The sequence below is a fragment of the Hibiscus syriacus genome, unplaced genomic scaffold (assembly GCF_006381635.1).
Source record: "Hibiscus syriacus cultivar Baekdansim isolate YM2019G1 unplaced genomic scaffold, ASM638163v2 tig00110429_pilon, whole genome shotgun sequence".
Lineage (NCBI taxonomy): Eukaryota > Viridiplantae > Streptophyta > Magnoliopsida > Malvales > Malvaceae > Hibiscus > Hibiscus syriacus.
This window is the reverse complement of record NW_024062733.1, coordinates 1,759,239-1,780,927: the sequence shown is the minus strand read 5'-3', so window position 1 is coordinate 1,780,927 and position 21,689 is coordinate 1,759,239. Positions and strand designations below refer to the sequence as shown.

The window sequence follows — 21,689 nt, the reverse complement described above, 5'->3', positions numbered from 1 at the left end:
AAATTCACATATTAAACATTTATTTATGAAACATCAACAACTGTTAAAATAATATAAAAGTTTATCCATTCATTTTAGAGCAGTTCATACTCTAAAATTATTCATAAAATCATTTCCATAACCATTATGAAGATATATCAAAATAATATAAAACATACTTTTATCAAAATATTTGAGGTTGACTCATCACAACTCATCATCATCTCATATAAGTACATAATAATGCACTCACCTGGTATGCCTCACTATTATGCCTTAATGATGAATGATTATTCGACAACTTTATCCTTTCCCTTTTGCTTGCTTGACTCAGTAGCTTGATTACGATATTTGCTATGGAGGGCACGGGGACGAGAAGAAGAAGAAGAGAACTGATTTTCAGCTTATCCTATTTCCCCTTTTTCAACCCTTAATAAATATCCCTAAAATGAATATTAAATTCATTACCTTTTAAAGAACCATAGTGCCCTTTCATTCTTCCATTCTTAGTAATAAGTCTTAAACACAATTTCCTAAATCAATCCTTATATTTTTCAATTTATTCAAACTAAGCCACCAAATTTATATCATTTCACTATAATCACTGACCCGATATTTGGGGTATTACAATCAGAATCATAAATAATAGAAAATGGAACTCTATGCAGTCGAACTATCTTAGAAATATATAATATTTTCAATTTTTGAAGTGTATAATCAGTAGTACATGCAATAAGCGAGAACATTTAGTTAATCTATCAACAATGACCTAGATATAATCATTCTTCTTAGGGGTAAAGAGTAACCCGCTCACAAAGTCCATAGTTACTCGATCTTAGGGGTGATCGAATGAGTAATTTGGTTAACCGACCAAATTGAATTATCCAAATTCCATTAACCAAAATTTTTCTCTATTAACCATTAACCGAATCGATTTTTTTATAAAAATTTAACTGAATCGAATTAAGTTCAGTTAATTGATCGGTTAACTAAATTAACCAAATTAGCCAAATTTTATAAATGATACATATTATATATTTAATATTTAATATTTTTTAGTTTATTCAGTTAATTTGGTCGATTAATTCGGTAAAAATCGAGTTCAAACACCCCTAAAGCTAAACAATATATATAATATTTAATATTTAATAATTTATTTAAATTCGGTTAGTTCGGTTAATTAATCGATTTCGAACCGAATTAACTGAAATCGAAATTTAAAAAAACCATTAACCATTAACCGATCAATCCCAAAATTAATCAATCGATTAACTGACTGAAATTTTGATTAATTCGATTTTAATCGAATAGTGAACACCCCTACTTGCTCTCACTTTCATTGCAGAATTTGAATCGGTTGAAGTAACCCATATGGAACTTGGTGCTCATCCTTAACCTGCTAACACGTGATGTGATCCTATTCAAACACCTACTCTTAGTCATCACTCGTTCATCTTTATTCATAGGGATGAAAGTGGAGAGAGTTTATACTATCCTTACACATATTTACTTTGATTATACATTGTTATTATTCTTAAGTATGCATGAATATATCATTTCACATTTAGTCATTTATATCATTCATATCTTCTATATCTATACCTTAATCATACTTTACATTATGTATTAGGCTATATGTTTTCATTCATTAGTCCTTATACAATGCATATTATATGATTTCCACGCATACATAATCCAAATATATATGTTTTAGCTAATGTCATGTTATTGCATGTTTACCTTATGTTATACATCTTTTCATATGATTATGATTGCATTCTCATTTGTTCTTAGGTTTACTTATATGATATATATGTACAAATAGCTAAGGAATAGAAGCTTAGTAAGTTCAAGGCTAAGGAATGAAAGCTCAATTAGCTCAACATCACAAGATAGGAGTTGAACCAGCTAGAAAAGAGCTTAAAGATAAGGATTGGAGCTAGAACCAACTGCAAGGGAGCTTAAACCTGGTGAGTTGAACAATGGAGTGAAGCTAGCTGCTAGTAAGCTAAGGAGTGAGTTAAGGAGCTAGAAGGACATTACGCTTCAACCTAAGGACATACTTTGTCACATGCCTTCAAACCAAACTGCATCATTCATCTTGGCACCAAAAGAGAAGTTATGTAAACTACTTATTTGACCAAATGAAAGGCCATGTGTCAAGCATCATGTGTTTTCGATGGAAGCATCTATTCTAGAAGAACCTAAACTTCTCTATTCAGACAATTGAAGAGTCATTAGCTTTCATTCAAGCAACGTGTAATTTCAAAGGGACACATATCTTTGTTTAACCATTACATGGAGATCCGTCCAAACCCCTTTGACAACAATAAATAGCCACTCATTTGGAATTTTATAAGCATATAATACATTTTAATCAAAGCCTTTCTTTGTGAGAATTTCACTCTTGAAGCTCTTTATGGTGTGGTCGAAAGGTTCACTGCTTCTCAGGATACATAACCCTTTACCCCACCTAGAGTGAGATCCAAAATTTCTTCATCATAAATGTAAACCCAGTCGACCTACTCATCGTGAGTACAAGGGGCATCTGCGCCTGGCCAGTGACTGAAGTGCCTTGGCACTAGCTAAGATATATTCTGATATTTTAACATACAAGACTATCGTCATACTGGTATAGTAACATGGGTGTCCTTACTGTTTTATGGGCATCACACAATAGCTAGTTTTATGACATTCTTATCTCATTTTATTCGCAACTCTTGTTTTCATTAACTTTCTCACTTGTAAGTTCATTTAAGTTCTGGTGTTGTTATACTCCTTCCTAAACCCCCTGATCAAAGTGGTTTTCTTGCCCAATTTAGGATGATGGTATCGATACTAATCCCTTTAGTATCAATACTAACCCTTCAGTATAGATACCAACCTTTGGTACTAATATCGAAATTAGCTACTAGAATTTGAGGAAAACTGACAGCATCCATACCCTTATTTAGAGTATTTGTACTTGTATATTAAGGTATTGATATCATCTTAAGTATCAATTCCAAAATTAGGTTTGATATTTGGGAAATTAAATTCAATATCGATACCCTTACTTTGAGTATCGATACCCTTGCTTCGTATGGTATCGATATTCCCTGAGTACCGATACCAAAACTAACTAATGGAATTTGTATTCTAAAGATGATATCGATACCTCCTTTGAGTATCGACACCCAATGGACAATATCGATACCCTATGAACAGGGTATCGATACCACAAGCCAAAATCCCCTTGTTATTGACTAACTGAAGATTAATATCAATATTGTTCATAAGTACCAATGTCAAAACCTAGAAATGCTCTATTTGAGCACAAAAATGACACCCAACTTTGTCCATAAATCTCTTTAAGACCCTTAAATCTTATTTAAGTCTTATGTAAGCTGATAGGGGTCATAATAACTCATGTTACATGTTGTATATATTAAATGTCATATTCTACCATTGATGCACTTACATGCTCTATGAACTCATACAAGCCACCAAGTACATCTAATGACTCACAAGTGGTATAGAAGAGTTAAAAATGTGTTACCTTAATCCTAGGTTGCTGAAAAATATCCTCAACTCAACCAAGTACCAACTAAGAACACTTCCTAAAGCTTGAATCTATTAAAAATAAGCTAAAAACATATGGGTTTCTAACCCCCACTAAACCCCCATTTATGGCTACCATAGACAAACCGTGTTTTTTCTGATCTTGAAATGAAGCTAATGGTGAGGAGATTACAAAAGAACCTTGGGAATGGGAGAAGAAGACAAGCTTGGGTGAAGAAAAGTAGAAGAGATGATAGCTTTTTCCCTTCTCAGACATGTGACCTCATAACAATTAATGGATTTTGCCTTTGAATCATAAAATAGGTAAATTACTTTCTTGGTCTTTCCAATTTTGTTAAAAAAACACCATTTTTTATCAATATTTGGGCTCAACCCAAGCCCAAACCAAAACAAACTTAGGACAACCTTTCCTAAAAAGTTAATGGATTTATCCAAAAACCCTCTCGGATTAGCCCGAAACTACTAACCCAAAATCTAGGGCATTACATCATTTAATTTAGTCATTGACTCAACAAATTTTTATTCAATTAGCTCCCCAAATTTGCATTAACCCCTTTCTAATAATCACATAAACTCCCAAACTCTTAACCCTCAAATTCAGTGTGTGACAAGTATTTCTTAACACTTTATAAAAAATCAAATAAGTCCTTGAACTTTCTATAAAAATCAATTATGATCTAGAACTCAATCAAAAAAAACAATTAAGTTCTTACTACATCATCATTCACACATAGATTATCATATCAATATAGTTAATTATCACGTAAGTATCGTAGTGATTAATAGTAAATTCTGATGATCTAAGGATAACATTGATACAATTCATGAAATTTAATGATTAAATTGATCCAATTGAAATGGAGACACAACATTATTAATTTGAAATCACCTATCAAACCTTGTATTTGTAATACTTATAAATATAACTCCTTAAAAGAAATAGATTCTAAGATTGAAAAATAGATTTTAAACCCAAAATTAGAAAGGTAGTTATATATTTTAAAGGGAAAAGGTAGATATATGGTTGATTCTTAATATTGTTTGGAAAAATAAATGTCTGGCCAATGTATCAAAACTAAGCTAAGATTCATGTCTTTAATTTTGTATGTGATGTACTTTTAATGTTTAAATTTATTCTATATCAATAAATAATGTAATAATATTTGCTAATTATAAACATAAAATTATAATTTCCTTTTCTATGAATGCTTTATACTTTTACCAATGTTTTTAGAATCAACGGGTATGATTGGACTTCCAATCCATAGTCAACGAGTACGTTTTATCTAGAATCGACAAGAGTGTTTTATACTACTTCCAACATTGTCAAATTCAATGGTTATGGTCTCCCTTCAAATCTATATTCAATGGTTATGATTACCGGAGACCGACAAGGGAATCCATGCCGCTTGCAGTAGAGATGGTCCGATTAAAGTTGTAATCGAATTAAGTTAGGTTTGAGTATTATTAAGTTTGATTTTGATTCGATTTAAAAAGTTTAAAGTTAAGCTTAACTGTACTTGAAAGTTCACTTTAATAATTGGAAGTATTAATATGTGGATTAAGTTTTCCTTTAATATTTGTACACTTTCACTTACCAAATTTCAAAAAAAAAATTAGTCGCTTACGTTATTATTTTATTAAATTTTGATCACTTAAATCAACGTTTTATTACATTTTGATCTTTTAAACGTTGAATACGATTAGTTTAATAACGTAACTATGAACTTACTCGACTGATTGTATGCTGTTTTCATAATGTATTTTTTTAATATTAATACGAAAGATGCAAGAGTAAGATAGTATCCAAAAGCTACACGAAACTCGCGATTAAGGAATAATAGTTTGAAAACAAAGATTTAATACATGACAGTGAAGAGACTGACAAAGTTTAGAGACAAAGACGGCAAATGTTTTTGCCTTGGGTTCAGATATTGCTGTTTGTATCTATTCTATTTCCCGTATGTGTTAATTCTGAGATTCGGCATTACAATTTCACTGTAGGTATATATCAGATGTGTGACCAAATATGTATTATTTATGTAAAAATAATGTAATTTTAATTTTATATGTTTATCTTATTATGTTAGTAAACTGTTAAAGGTTCAACGAAAGTGATTACATCTTAATTAAAATAAATTGGAAGTGATTAAATATTATGTTTTTTTAATTTAATGAGAAAATATTTATAAAATTCAAACAAAAGTGTTATATTTAATAGTTTACTCTTAAATATTTTATAAAAGGAAAATTAAAAGAGGAAAAATAGGACCTACAAAGTACAAAGTCCAGTGATGTTTTCAATTATAGCATAAATGCGTGTGCTGATGTCACGATTCATTGTAAATGAATTGCAAAGAAAAATGGAAAGGGCTTTAAAAAAATAAAAAGAATAAACTCTAAAATAATTTAAACTTGAAAATTGAAAACGACTGTAGAAAAAAAAAGGACTGTAAAATAATTTGAATTAATTAAAAGTTAAAATAATTCAAATTTATAATACATTTATATTTAATATTTTGGATATTTATTTTTTAAAGTTTATAATTATCTTTTTTTATTATTATCATGTTAAAAATTCTAATTAAACTCATCATTCTTTGAATACAATATAAATGATCAACACACTAACCAATGATGGACGAAGAAATTTATGTCAGGGTGTGTGTGAACTTAAGAATATATATTAAAAATTTTAGGAGACGTAGAGTTATAAAATTTTAGGTGGTGCGGAATTAGATAATAAATAGAAAACAAAAAAAAAACCTAAAATATAAGAGAATTTGAAAATTCCAAGGGATGTGACTGCACCCTAGTACCCTCTCGATCCATCCATGACACTAACACATTTTTTGGTATAACCAATGGTATCCGATCTATTAATCGACTAATCTGGATCAGGTACTATAGAGGCAAGGGCGACCCTTCCAACCCAGTTTGCTCCATTCGTAATCGTCAGATTCAAACTCCTTACCTTACTTAAAGAATCTAATGTCTCATCTCACTAGATCAATTGGTTGTTGATTACCCTAGCACATGTTTATTATAGACAAAAATAATTACCATGTCTATTGCGTTGCTTGAAGTATTTAGTATTAAATTTTTTGCCTTTTATTCTAAGGTCCATTTTTAATCACATGGAACATTAATGGTAAAGTTCGGAAATTAATATCCAAAATGCAAAATAGAAAAAGGATTTATTAGTTTGGTTTAATGATAAAATTAACTCACCTCTAACTTTTATTCTTTTTATTACCTTTTTCCAGATCACTTATACTCTTAAATTTTTGGGTTAACTATATGGATGATCACTTATGTTTGTATTTTTATCCACTTTTGGTCAATGATTTCAAAATATATAAGATATGATCACTTTCATTCTTATTTAATTAAGATGTGATCACTCCGAGTTAACTGCAGTTTCATTTTAGTATAATCACACATTTGATCACTGTTATTTATATATTCTCTCAATATAGTCATATATTTTAATAAATTAAAATAAATTTAATTCTCCAATTGAATGGTGCCAGATGTCATTGGTACCACGTGTTGTGTCATGTGTCACCATTCGATTGAAAGATTAACTTTATTTTATTTTATTTTAACAAAGTAAAGCAAATTAATGAAAAATAAATATATTAAATTAAAATAAAGTTAATCTTCCAACCGAATGGTGACACGTGGCATGACACATGGCACCAGTGACACGTGACATCATTCGATTGGAGGATTAAATTTATATTAATTTATTAAAAATTTGACTAAATTGAGAGAATATGTAAATAATATGGACCAAATGTGTGATTATAAAAAAATATCACGTCACTTAATCTGTTGACTGTTAACGGCAATTAACTCGTGGTGACCACATCTTAAATAAATAAAAAAATAAAAGTGACCATATCTTAATCAAATAAAAACGAATGTGGTCATATCTTATGTATTTTGAAATCAATGACCAAAAGTGGACAAAACACAAACATGAGTGATCATCTGTATAGTTAACCCTAAATGACATTAAACCATTTGCTTTTAACAGAAAAAATTAACTGGATCGTTAAAAATTACTAATACTGATGTGGTATGAAAAATTGAAAATATTATATTTTTTAATTAATTTCTTTATTTAGCCCATTTTGTATAGCAAGAAATTTATTAAACATTTAATTATATTAACTGAATTTAATTACTTCCATCCTTTGACGTGGGTTTCAACCAGAACACTTTAATTTTCAGCCTTTAGCGACTAAAGGAACCAAATGCTTAAAAGGGGCCCAATAACATCAGTAAATTTAATTGGCCTACCTCTATAAAGGATTAACCAGCAAAGTCTTGTTCCTATTTCCAATTAATTTCGCATATTTAAGAGTTAATTAAATTGTCAAATTAAATTAATTTTGAATTAGAGAACACCATTCCTATTGTATCCTATATAAACCACACCCAAACCTTAAACACTTGTATGATATAACTACCGTAATCAAATACTTGAACTAACCCTCCTCCCACCTTACAATAACAAAAAAGGAATTTAGTACAATTTTATGCATTTTAAGATTTCATAACCGTCTCAATAGCAGTTTATATTGGTCAAAATATTCATAATTTGTAGCATTTGTTTTATTTTTTTACATTCTTATATTTAATTATTTTCAATTTTGACTGTAATAAATAATTTTTACATAAACCAAAGACATGAGAAATGAAATTTTGCGTAAACTTCACTTATAATTTTCTTTAATAGTTGAGATAATTATAAAATAATATTTATTTAATATATTTTTTAATCATTGACAACGCAGATACGTCCTGCAAACGCAACTATTAGTAGGATTGTAAATAAGACGAGACAGATCACGAGCTACTATTCGAGACCAACTCGGTCAAAGCTTGATAAATACTCGACTCGAATGAACTCGACTCGAGCTCGAGCTCGACTCAAATTCTTAACAAGCTGAAACGAGCTACTTGATACTATACTCGAAAAGCTCGTGAGCAACCCGAAAATATAATATATTAAGATTTTATTTTTTTAAAAAATTATTAATAATATTAACATTTATGTGTTGATTTAAAAAATATAGAATAAGGTTTTTCATGTATTTAAGGTTCATGTTCGAGTTCAAGTTTGAGTTTGAGGTTTCAGTTGAGTAAAGTTTAAGATTTTTTATTTTAAGCTTTTTTTAGTTTTTACGAGCTTCAATTCATAATTTCGAGTTTTAGTTGAATTTGAAAATTTTAGACTAGTTTTCGAGTTGAGTCAAGTGGAACTCAGCAATACTCGAGCTCGACTCGATTACATCCCTAGCAACTCGAACCTAAAACCTCTAGAAATAATGTTTCTTTCACCCTTCATAACACTTGATGGGTTCAAAATTTTCACCTATAATTATTTGTAAAATAATTTTTTTTAAATATAAAATGTTGACATAATTTAGATTTGCTTACTTTTCTTGTAGAGTCTAAATCTTTTTGACTAATTGGACAGAGAACAATGTATAACAGTCAAAAACTAGCACTTTAGGAATCCCGTAAAAACTGAAATCACCGAAGCAAAGGCGACCCTACATGTTTAGTTTAATCACGCCATTGAACATGGCTTTTAATCCTCTTTATAACCCCTCCTCTCTTCCTCTTCCTCATTGCACAACAATGACAATGGCAGTCCCTTCACTTTCCCTTTCCCTTCTCTTACTCTTCACAATCGCTCTATTTTTCCCATTCCTCATTTCCTCTTCCCCTGTTCAAGACCCTGAGCTTGTAGTCCAAGATGTTCACAGGTATACCGCTTCGTATTTTCGATGGCATTGCGTTTATTTTGTAATATTACAAATCTATAACTCTGTTTTTCTTTTCTGGCAGAGCTATCAATGCGTCTAGGAGGAACCTTGGGTATCTGTCGTGTGGAACCGGGAACCCCATTGACGACTGCTGGAGGTGTGACCCCAACTGGGAGAAGAACCGCCAGAGGCTAGCCGATTGTGCCATTGGGTTCGGCAAGAACGCCATTGGTGGAAGAGATGGTAAGATTTACGTTGTTACCGATTCGGGCGACGACGACGCGGTTAACCCGAAGCCCGGGACTTTACGACATGCTGTGATTCAAGACGAACCGTTGTGGATAATTTTCGCTCGTGACATGACCATCCAGCTGAAAGAAGAGCTGATAATGAACTCTTTCAAGACCATCGACGGCAGGGGCTCCAGTGTTCACATTGCCGGTGGTCCATGCATTACCATTCAGTTCGTCACCAACATCATCATCCACGGACTCAACATACATGATTGTAAACAAGGAGGGAATGCTATGGTGAGGGACTCCCCGCGGCACTTTGGTTGGAGGACGATATCGGACGGTGACGGTATTTCCATCTTTGGCGGTAGCCACGTCTGGGTCGATCATAACTCGTTATCAAACTGCAACGATGGTCTGATAGATGCCATCCACGGGTCCACCGCGATTACCATCTCCAATAACTACATGACTCACCACGATAAAGTCATGTTATTGGGGCACAGTGACTCCTATACTCAAGACAAGAACATGCAAGTCACCATTGCTTTTAACCACTTTGGTGAAGGCCTTGTCCAAAGAATGCCAAGGTAATATACATATCTATGGAATAATGATGTTTTTTTGAATTAACTACTGATATCAGATCGATGATTTTTTCTGGATTTACAGATGTAGACATGGGTATTTCCATGTGGTGAACAATGACTACACCCATTGGGAAATGTATGCCATCGGAGGAAGTGCAAACCCAACAATAAACAGCCAAGGGAACAGATTTACTGCACCTGATAACAGATTCAGCAAAGAGGTGACGAAGCACGAAGATGCACCGGAGAGTGATTGGAAGAGCTGGAATTGGAGATCTGAAGGTGACCTAATGGTGAACGGAGCATTCTTTACACCTTCCGGCGTGGGGTCGTCGTCCAGCTACGCCAAGGCTTCGAGCTTGGGAGCTAGGCCATCATCACTTGTCGCAACCATTACAACCAATGCCGGTGCACTTAGTTGCAAGAAAGGTGCACGTTGCTGATCATAATGATGGCGCCCAACACAACACTTTATTACAAAGTGGGTCATTGAACTCATTAAATTTAGTTAGAGAGAAGTGATTTTTAAAAGCCTAATGAAGATATGGGAAGGGGAAAGAAAAGCCTATAGTTAAATGGATTTGCATGGCTTTTATCTTTTTTGTCTTCCAAATTTTACTTTTGTTTGGGGCTTGTTTTGTTTGTCTGATTACAACTGTCGGCCTGTTGCCCTTAGAACATCTTGGGATTCCCTTGTAAGAATCGTGATGCGTTTTGAGAGAAAACAAGTGCTGATGTGTTGATATAATACTAAATTTCTAAGTTAAATCTTTATGTTTGTCTTTTTTTTTTCTCCCAAATTCCCTCGTGGAAATCATAAATATGTTTGAATAATGCCAACCATAAAGACATATCCTAACAAAACTTTGAATAAATAAATCCATAAAACAAAGATTTGAGTTCAAACAACAAAAATCCACTTACTTCAGTGATTAAAGGAACCGTTGATGTTCTTAGAGGTCACGAGTTCGAGCACCATCGAATATACTACTTTGTAATCACCTTAACTTAATTAAAAAAAATTGAGTTCAAGCAACTGCCTACCTTATAATCATTCTAGACTATTAAAAACAACACATAACATAGATATATAGATATATAGTGATATTTATTAATTAATAAAAAAATTCTCATTTCTTTTTTTTTTTTACCACACCTTGAATCATGTGTATCATCCATTCAATTCCGTTTACAACATTTAAAATTTCTGTTATGATGAATAATTTTTGAAACTACAAATCCAACTAATTTTGGATTGATTAATTAAGTGGGTAGGAAAGTTCAGCGACCAGTAATGAACAGTAATTAAATTGGCGAACAGCTCCATAAATCATGGTGGTTTTGTTTACAAAGCAAGCAAAAAATAATTATCAAATTTCAAACCAGGAAATAGAATCGCACTAAGAGAGAATATTTTTTACCATGGGTAAACATGCTATTTCACCGAGACATCGTCAAACACATTGAACAACATTTTACCCTCAAACTTTTATAATATTATTATTTTTATTGAGACATCTGATTTATTGGTAGATTATTTCGATAAGATTTTACTAAGACTCATCATGGATAATCATTCTAATTTAATTTGTTCCATTTGTAAACTTTTAAATATCTTTTTAATTCTCATTTTTTATCTCTTTAATCCTTGAATTTTTATTTTTTTAAACTTGAACCAATTATTGAAAAAGTAACGGGATTTTAAATATATTTTTAATAATTTTAAAAAATTATTTTTATAATTCATACAACTTTTAATAATTTAAATGTATATTTACAATTTTAAATATTTTAAAATTTTAAATTTTAAATAAAAGATTAAAATAATGAATTTTATGTTAACAAAAATTATTAATGTTAACTTATTGAATCTATTACTTTTATTCATCGGTTTGAAAAAAATGTTTAGGAAAAGAAGAATTAAAATATATTTTTAAACCAACAACCAGTTGGTCTAGTGGGATAAGGCTTTAGGTCCTTAAGTAAGGTTAGGGGTTCGAACCCTGGCGTTTACGAATAGAGCAAACTGGGTTGGGAGGGTCGCCCTCGCATCTGTAGTACCCGATTTAGATTAGTCAGTTAACAGATCGGATACTAGTAATTAATTCAAAAAATATATTTTTAAAAAATTAAATTGATCACTAATATTTGGGTAAGTTTTCATTTTCCTCACTAAAACTTCAAAAGTAATAAATTGATCATTAAAACATCAAATAGTTTCTTGAACATATATCTATTTTATTCCAAAAATTTTCTAATTTTTTGTTTATTGTTCAAAATTTTCGGTTTTTTCATGTTCAAAAAAGTTAATTTTTAAGTTTTATTTTAAAATTTTAAAAGGTATATATATCGAAAAAATTTAAAATTAGAAAGCTTTTGGGATAAATTAGCTATAAAATCATTGTTCAATGACATATTTGATGATTTAGTGACTGGTTTTTACTTTTGAAACTTTAGTGGGAAAAACGAAAACTTACTCAAACGTTAGTGATCATTTGTGTAATTTACCCTTTTTAATTTTATAAATTTACTGTATCATGTCGGCAATCTATTAAAAGTCTAATGATAGTTAACTCTCAGTGACCACATCTTAAATAAAAAAAGGAAAAATAATCAAATATTATATTTTTGAATTGAATAAAAAATATACAAAACTCAAACAAAAATATCCACACACAATTACATAACGAAATGAAATAGCCCTCGATGTTGTAGGGAACCACCATGAGACTATTAAAAAGAGTAGATGTAATGACAAAAAGGGGTAAATGGAACAGCTTTTGATGGAAGGTTGGAATTTTGGGAAAATTCTGTAGAAATCTTTGACAGAAGTTTGGATTCAACACATCTTTTTCTTTAGTGAATGTGCACCAACTGATTTCCCAATTCTTAGGCAATTTCATATCCTAACCTCCCACATGCAACTTTCAACGGATCAGGGGTATGTATTAGATTTTAATTATTTTCATAAATATCATATATTAGATATGGATGTAATTGAAGAAGTGGGTGAAATTCATGTCTCCCAATTTTTTCTTTTTGATTTAAGAGTAATTTAAGTTCTATAAATTTAACAAAACCTTATATTTTTAAAATAAAATTATACAACTGTAACAACCCGGAAATTTTAAAATAATATTTAATTGGGAATTGAGGTTTTAATTGAGTAATTGGTGAAAATTTGGGGACTAAATTGGAAGTTTTTAAAACTTGAAGCTTGTTTAAGAGTAAAGAAATTCAGGGACCAAGCCCTGAATTTACCTAAAATGTTAGGTAAGGGCTGTTATATACGTGAATTGGTTTCTGATTTCAGAAACCAATTCTTCCCAAATTCCCTCTCCCAACCTCAACTTCCGACGACGATCCCGATGCCGTCTGAATTCCGATCGTCATTTAAAAACCACCATCGTGTTCATCATCGAGCGAGGAACAAACCCTTCAATTAATGAAGCGAAACGTGCCAAACGCCGTGAATTTCAAGTCAAAGCATCGACGTTTTTTTAGCAATCGCTTAGAAAAATCCTAAATTCATCGCCGATCGTGCTCCGTTTACGACACCTCCCGCACCATCGTGTTCCTTGCCGTTCCGATCCGCCGGTGTCATCCTCGACCTCGTTGACGGCGGCGCTTGGGAGGTGGATCAGTCAAGATCGGCCGAGTCAAAATCGAGCTCCGCCGTTCAAAATTTGAACCGATCTTTGTAAGTATCTCGAAATCGCTCAAAATAATTTTAGAATTTTCCGTGATTTTAGAGCCCCGGAGGACGTCGCACGCGCCACACGCGCCGCCGCAGGCGAGTGAACGCCGGAAACCGGTTTTGAACCGGTTTTGACCGGTTTGACCGGTCACGACCCGTTTACCCGACCCGACCAGTTTACCCGACCCTTGACCCGACCCGTTGACCGTTGACCGTTGACCGGTGCTATTTTGGGAATTAATTCAGTTTTGGTGCTATTCTGGGAATTAATTCAAAATGGGTGCTATTTTAGTAATTTTTCGAAAAAATGATATTTTGGGAATTAATTCGAAAATGGTGCTATTTGTGTAAAATGTTTGACAGTTTGTTGACCTCCTTTAACCAGAACTTTGACCGACTTTGACCGGCTATTAAACGACCTTTGTTTTCGACCGAGAATACCTATCCTGATAGTTTTCGACGTCCCGAATCCGTTTTTGGGTCCGTTTTGCTAAATTCAAACCCGAAAGTCTCCAAATCGTCAGTCAAAACCGTTACTTTATTTTGACCAAGATGAAATTTTGGAAGGTCATACTTTATATTTTCCGACGTCCTGAATTTGATTCCGAAGTCCGTTTTTGCCAAATTCTGACCCGAAATTCCCGAATCGAGCTTGTAAACCCAAAAGGCTTAATATTTTAATATTTTGATTATTTAAATGAGATTTGGTCAAGGATTTATCAATAAAATATTTTTGATGGTACCGTGTTTCACCTGAGCAAGGATCATAGGTCGTATTTTTCGTTAGATAGCCTGACCACGTACTACGAGAATTACCCATAGGTTTCTGTTTTATTTAATAATATTAATTATTTTTTAATTCCAATATGGATTTTTGCCACATATTTCTGATATGATTTCTGGTTACGGTATTTTATACCGATTTTCTGAATATTGAATATTCGATATCTGAAATTCTGTATACTACTGACTTGTCTTCTGATTTCCGTATCTCTGTATATTATTGTTAAGCATGAACACTTTTATGTTTTAAAGATTTAATCATTGTTTTCATTCAAATACATTCATGAACATCTCTATCATTGGGGGGTATCGTTGAAGGAAGTATCCGCAGGTTCCTCGCTTTGTCCTCAGGGCCTTATTTGTGTGGGCTGGGTGTATGGTTATGGGGAACCTACACATTCTGTTGTGATGGGCTGGGGGTAGTGTTCATATATTTTTTTTGACGACATGATTGCATAAACCGACTTTACTGGAATATTTTTATCAGTATGTTTTTATATACACTGTATGGAACACATTGGACTTTTTAGCTCATTCTGTAGTTTTTACCATTTTTCAGATAACAGACCATAAGTTAGCAGATTTGGCATCAGGAGAAATCAACTACTTTATTTTGTACGAACATATATTTATATGTTTTTCGGTTATGCTTGGTGACATGTATTTTATTATCGTTTTGGACATATCTGTATTATTAATATTATGTTCTATATTATATTTAACGTCCTATAAGTGAAAAAAAAAAACCTCTGAATGGGATATGTGACCACTTAGGTTTGGGTCTAACTCACAGACCGGGTCTAGGGGGTTACATTTGGTGGTATCAGAGCTTTCGGTTTTAAACACTCGGACTGTATATGGGTCCTAAACTTTGAATTTTAAGAAAAAAAAACATGTCACCTTAGTGATTTAAAGTTTTCTCGAGATCCCTGATGCTAATCTGACATATGTTTCAAATTCTTTCTGTAGAGCCTTATAGATCCAACGATGAATGCTGCTAGAGGTCGTAGGACTGGACGTGGACGTGGTAGAGGGCGAGTCGCTCAACTTTCCGTTACGATAGATGATCCGATGTCACCACGTGATCCTCCTGTTCAGCAAGTAGATACGACTCTTTCTCATGATGATCAGTTTACTCCTGTGAGAGACCCTCCCGTCACTGAAGATGAGGATTCTGAGATGAATGAAGACGCCATTAATAGAGCTATCTTCCGCATGATTCAGAGAGCTGCTAGAGCCCCTAGTAACATGACTGCAGTGGAGATTTCAAATTCTTTGGTCGCTGGTGTAGTTCCATTTGAGGTATTACTGGTGACCTCCGACAGACGCTGAGTATTGGCTGGAGGACACAGAGAGGATTATGGATGAGATGGACCTCAGACCTGAGCAAAAGATAAAGGGGCCCTAACTATGTTGAAGAAAGAAAGCTTCAGATGGTGGCAATCCATTTCTGGTAGTATTCCGAGGAACCAATTAACATGGGATTTTTCAAGACGCGCTTCCGAAGTCGCTACATCGGAGAGATATCTGCAGGAGCGACGCCAGGAGTTTCAGAATCTGGAGCAGGGTAATATGTCTGTTATGGATTATGAGGTTGAATTTATCCGATTGAGCCGATATGCTCCTGGACTTGTGGATACTGAGACAGATCGATGCTTGAGGTTCGAGAATGGACTCAGGTATGAAATCAGGAGTCGAGTCGCTACTCACTGAGAGAGGAATTTTGATGCTTTGGTTGAGATAGCCAAGACTGCTGAGGAAATAGAGCGACTGGGTATGGAGCACCGGAGAGATAGTGATCGAGCTTAAACCCGATTCAGGAGGCCTTCTGGTTCTGTTAATTCTTCTGCACATCCTAGCAAGATGGGCAGGGGTGAATCTTTTCAGAGAGGTAGTGCAAGTGCCAGGCCTGTAGCATCCGGTTCTCCAGCTGTTCAATCTTCTAGACCTGTTGATTCTGGTTCGCAGCCATGTAATTATTGTGGAAAACCTCATCCTGGGGAATGCAGGAGAAAATTTGGTACCTGTTTTAAATGTGGTTCTGGTGACCATTTTATAAGGGATTGTCCATTATCAGTTACTACAGTTCAGACGCCAGCTCGTACTCCCGCTCGTACTCAGAGTACTGTTCAGACTCCTGTAGGTGGTCGTACTCAGGAGAGAGCACCTGGATCGGCTAATAGAGGCCAAGCATCTCAGAGTAGGGGTCCAGTAAGATCTGAGGCTAGACAACCTGCATTGGTTTACACTGCTAGACTTCGACAAGATCGAGATGGGCCTAATGTGACTGCAGGTACTGTTACTATTCATTCAGTTCCATACTTTGCATTGTTTGATAGTGGCTCTACAAATTCCTATGTATCACATTCCGTTTCTGAGGGTCTAAATATCCTTTGAGAATACTGAGCGTTCAGTGATAGTTCAAAGTCCCTTAGCCAATCCATCGTGTTGGATCGTATTTTTAGAGAGTGCCCTATAGAGATCAATGGGGAGATTTTTCTGGCTGACCTGATGGAGTTACCCTTTGAAGAGTTTGATTTGATTCTTGGCGTAGATTGGTTGGACAAACATCGAGTAAATATGATTTTGAGACTAAGAGAGCTGTTCTGAAAACCTCAGATAATCGAAAGATTGTAATGATCGGGGAACGACGTGGATTTCTGACGAATGTTGTGTCTGCTTTGGTAGCAGAGAAGATGATCAGGAAGGGTTCCGAGGCATTTCTTGCTTATATTTTGGACACTAGGAGAACACAATCCGATATTGAAAGCATCCGAATTGTCAAGGAATTTCCCGATGTTTTTCCCGAGGAGTTGCCTGGATTACCTCCAGATAGAGAAGTCGAGTTTGTGATTGAAGTCTATTCTGGTTCCACCCCAGTTTCAATGGCTCCTTATCGTATGGCCCCAAAGGAGCTTAAAGAACTGAAAATCCAACTCCAGGAGTTGTTGGACAGGGGATTTATCCGACCTAGTGTATCACCGTGGGAGCTCCAGTTCTCTTTGTCAAGAAGAAAGATGGGACATTGAGACTCTGTATTGATTATAGAAAACTAAATAAGCTCACTGTTAAAAATAAATATCCTCTGCCCAGAATCGACGATCTATTTGACCAATTTCGAGAGGCTTCTATCTTTTCAAAGATAGACTTAAGATCTGGTTATTATCAACTTAAAGTGAAAGATTTGGATATTCCAAAGACTGTTTTCCGTACTCGATATGGGCATTATGAGTTTTTAGTGATGTCATTCGGGTTAACTAATGCCCCTGCTGCTTTTATGGATCTGATGCATAGAGTGTTTCGACCTTATTTGGACCAGTTTGTAGTTGTATTCATTGATGATATACTGGTGTATTCTAGAAGTGAAGTAGAACATGAGGAGCATTTAAGAATTGTTCTTCAGACTCTAAGGGAGAATAAGCTATACGCTAAGTTGAGCAAGTGTGAGTTCTGGCTCAGCGAAGTGACTTTTCTTGGACATATCGTCTCCGCTGATGGCATTCAGGTGGATCCAAGCAAAGTGGAGGCTATTCTGAACTGGAAGCAACCCAGAAACGTCTTTGAGATCCGTAGTTTCTTGGCCTTAGCTGGTTACTATCGTCGTTTCGTTGAGGGGTTCTCCCTTATTGCAGCTCCTCTGACGAAACTATTAAGGAAAGATGTTCCATTTGTCTGGTCTGAGGACCAACAAGCTAGCTTTGAAAAATTGAAGACTGTTCTAACTCAAGCCCCAGTGTTGATTCAGCCTGAATCTGGGAAGGATTTTTCTGTCTACAGTGATGCTTCTCATTCTGGATTAGGATGTGTTTTGATGCAAGATAGGAAAGTTGTCGCTTATGCGTCACGTCAGTTAAGGCCTCATGAGCGTAACTATCCTACTCACGATCTGGAATTAGCTGCTGTGGTTTTTGCTTTAAAGATCTGGAGACACTACCTCTACGGAGAAAAGTGTTATATCTATACTGATCATAAGAGTCTGAAGTATCTGCTTACTCAGAAAGAATTAAATTTGAGACAACGTCGCTGGTTGGAGCTTTTAAAGGACTACGATTTTGAGATAGAATATCATCCAGGGAAGGCTAATGTAGTGGCAGACGCCTTGAGCCGTAAGGCGATATCAGATCTCAGATCCTTATTTGCCAACTTGAGCTTATTTGATGATAACAGTCTGTTAGCGGAGCTACAAGTTAAACCTACTTTGGCCGAGGAGATTAAGGCCAAACAACTCCTTGATAGCTCGTTGCTTCCCATTATTGAACAAGTTAAACAGGGATCGAGTTCGGAGTATACTGTGGTCAGGATGGTATTTGTGTTTTCACGGTCGTTACCTGCGTCCCAAAGATGATGAGTTTAAGACAGGTTATTCTTCAGGAGGCTCATAGTAGTCCTTATGCTATGCATCCTTGGTGGGGACAAATGTACAATAATCTCAAAGAGCGCTACTTTTGGACTGGTATGAAGAAAAATATTCAGATTTTGTGGCGAGGTTTGACTTGTCAGCAGGTTAAGGCAGAGCACCAGCAACCGTCTGGATTGTTACAGTCAATTAAGATTCCTGAGTGGAAATGGAGCGTATTACGATGGACTTCGTTACTGGTCTTCCTCTAACTCCTTCCAAAAGGATTCTATCTGGGTGATTGTTGATCGACTCACCAAATCAGCGCACTTTATCCCTGTTCGGGTTAATTATTCTCTGGATAAACTGGCTAAGTTGTACATTTCTGAGATCGTTAGACTTCATGGTGTTCCGTTGTCTATCATATCTGATCGAGATCCAGATCACTTCCAGGTCTGGAAAGCTTTGCACGAGGCTCTGGGTACTCGTTTGAATTTCAATACAGCTTTTCATCCTCCAAACTGATGGACAGTCTGAGCGAGTGATTCAGGTGTTGGAGGATATGTTACGGGGTTTGTGTGATTGATTTCGTGGTAGTTGGGAAGATTTCTTGCCATTAGCTGAGTTTGCTTACAATAATAGTTATCATGCAAGTATTCGCATGGCACCGTATGAGGCTCTGTATGGACGTAGATGTCGTACTCCTATATGTTGGACAGAGTTGCATGATAGAAAAACTTTGGGTCCAGACTTGGTACGAGAGACTGAAGATACTGTTAGACTGATCCGTGATCGCTTAAGGGAGGCATTTGATAGGCAGAAGTCATACGCAGATAAGCCGTAAGGATATCGAGTTTCAGGTTGGAGATCAGGTTTTTCTTAAGGTATCTCCATGGAAGAAGGTATTGAGATTTGGACGTAAAGGTAAACTGAGTCCGCGATTTATTGGGCCGTATCGTATTCTGAAGAAAGTCGGACCTGTTGCTTATCAACTTGAGTTACCTCCCCAGCTCAGTCGTATCATGATGTTTTCCATGTATCTATGTTGAGGCGAGACCGTCAGATCCAGATCACATCATTTAGGTTGATGAGGTAGAGCTGAGACCTGATTTGTCATATGAGGAGGAGCCTGTTCAGGTTTTAGAGAGGGATGACGAGTTATTCGGAATAGGCGTATTCCAATGGTCAAGTTCAGTGAGTAATCGTAGCCCCTCAGAAGCTACTTGGAGACATTGGAGTCAATGGAGATTCAATTTCCTCATCTGTTTCATAAGGTAAATTTCGAGGACGAAATTTCTTGTAGAGGGGGAGATTGTAACAACCCGGAAATTTTAAAATATTTTAATTGGGAATTGAGGTTTTAATTGAGTAATTGGTGAAAATTTGGGGACTAAATTGGAAGTTTTTAAAACTTGAAGCTTGTTTAAGAGTTAAAGAAAATTCAGGGACCAAGCCCTGAATTTACCCTAAAATGTTAGGTAAGGGCTTTATATACGTGAATTGGTTTCTGATTTCAGAAACCAATTCTTCCCAAATTCCCTCTCCCAACCTCAACTTCCGACGACGATCCCGATGCCGTCCGAATTCCGATCGTCATTTAAAAACCACCATCGTGTTCATCATTGAGCGAGGACAAACCCTTCAATTTAATTGAAGCGAAACGCTGCCAAACGCCGTGAATTTCAAGTCAAAGCATCGACGTTTTTTTAGTAATCGCTTAGAAAAAATCCTAAATTCATCGCCGATCGTTGCTCCGTTTACGACACCTCCCGCACCATCGTGTTCCTTGTGCCGTTCCGAGTCCGCCGGTGTCATCCTCGACCTCCGTTGACGGCGGCGCTTGGGAGGTGGATCAGTCAAAGATTCGGCCGAGTCAAAATCGAGCTCTCCGCCGTTCAAAAATTTGAACCGATCTTTGTAAGTATCTCGAAATCGCTCAAAATAATTTTTAGAAATTTTTCCGTGATTTTTAGAGCCCCGGAGGACTCGCAGCGCCACACGCGCCGCAGGCGAGTGAACGCTGGAAACCGGTTTTGACCAGTTTAACCGGTTTTGAACCAGTTTTGACCGGTTTGACCGGTCACGACCCGTTTACCCGACCAGACCCGTTTACCCGACCGTTGACCCGACCCGTTGACCGTTGACCGTTGACCGGTGCTATTTTGGAAATTAATTCGGTTTTGGTGCTATTCTGGGAATTAATTCGAAATGGGTGCTATTTTAGTATTTTTCGAAAAAAATGATTTTGGGAATTAATTCGAAAATGGTGCTATTTTGTAAAATGTTTGACAGTTTGTTGACCTCCTTTAACCAGAACTTTGACCGGCTATTAAACGACCTTTGTTTTCGACCGATAATACATATCCTGATAGTTTTCGACGTCCCGAAATTCGAAATGGTGCTATTTTAGTATTTTTCGAAAAAAATGATTTGGGAATTAATCGAAAATGGTGCTATTTTGTAAAATGTTTGACAGTTTGTTGACCTCCTTTAACCAGAACTTTGACCGGCTATTAAACGACCTTTGTTTTCGACCGATAATACATATCCTGATAGTTTTCGACGTCCCGAATCCGTTTTTGGGGTCGTTTTGCTAAATTCAAACTCGAAAGTCTCCAAATCGTCAGTCAAAAACCGTTTACTTAATTTTGACCAAGAATTCGAATTTCGGAAGGTCATACTTTATTTTCCGACGTCCTGATTTGATTCGAAGTCCATTTTGCCAAA

At 35.2% G+C, this 21,689-nt stretch overlaps 1 protein-coding gene and 1 pseudogene across 2 annotated transcripts; both read left to right on the top strand.

The window, feature by feature from the left end:
• The first annotated feature begins 9,196 nt into the window (after window positions 1-9,196).
• Window positions 9,197-10,921, top strand: LOC120124844 (probable pectate lyase 18). Of its 2 annotated transcripts, none has more exons than XM_039143419.1 (3): window positions 9,197-9,323; window positions 9,418-10,146; window positions 10,229-10,921. In XM_039143419.1, the coding sequence occupies exons 1-3, from the start codon at window positions 9,202-9,204 to the stop codon at window positions 10,587-10,589; spliced, it is 1,212 nt and encodes a 403-aa protein (XP_038999350.1). In that variant the 5' UTR covers window positions 9,197-9,201; the 3' UTR covers window positions 10,590-10,921. The 2 variants fall into 2 exon arrangements, with proteins under 2 accessions (XP_038999350.1, XP_038999349.1); XM_039143418.1 differs by having other exon boundaries at window positions 9,406-10,146.
• A 5,568-nt stretch (window positions 10,922-16,489) lies between these two features.
• LOC120124761 overlaps window positions 16,490-21,689 on the top strand; it is a 50,534-nt pseudogene continuing 45,334 nt past the window's right edge.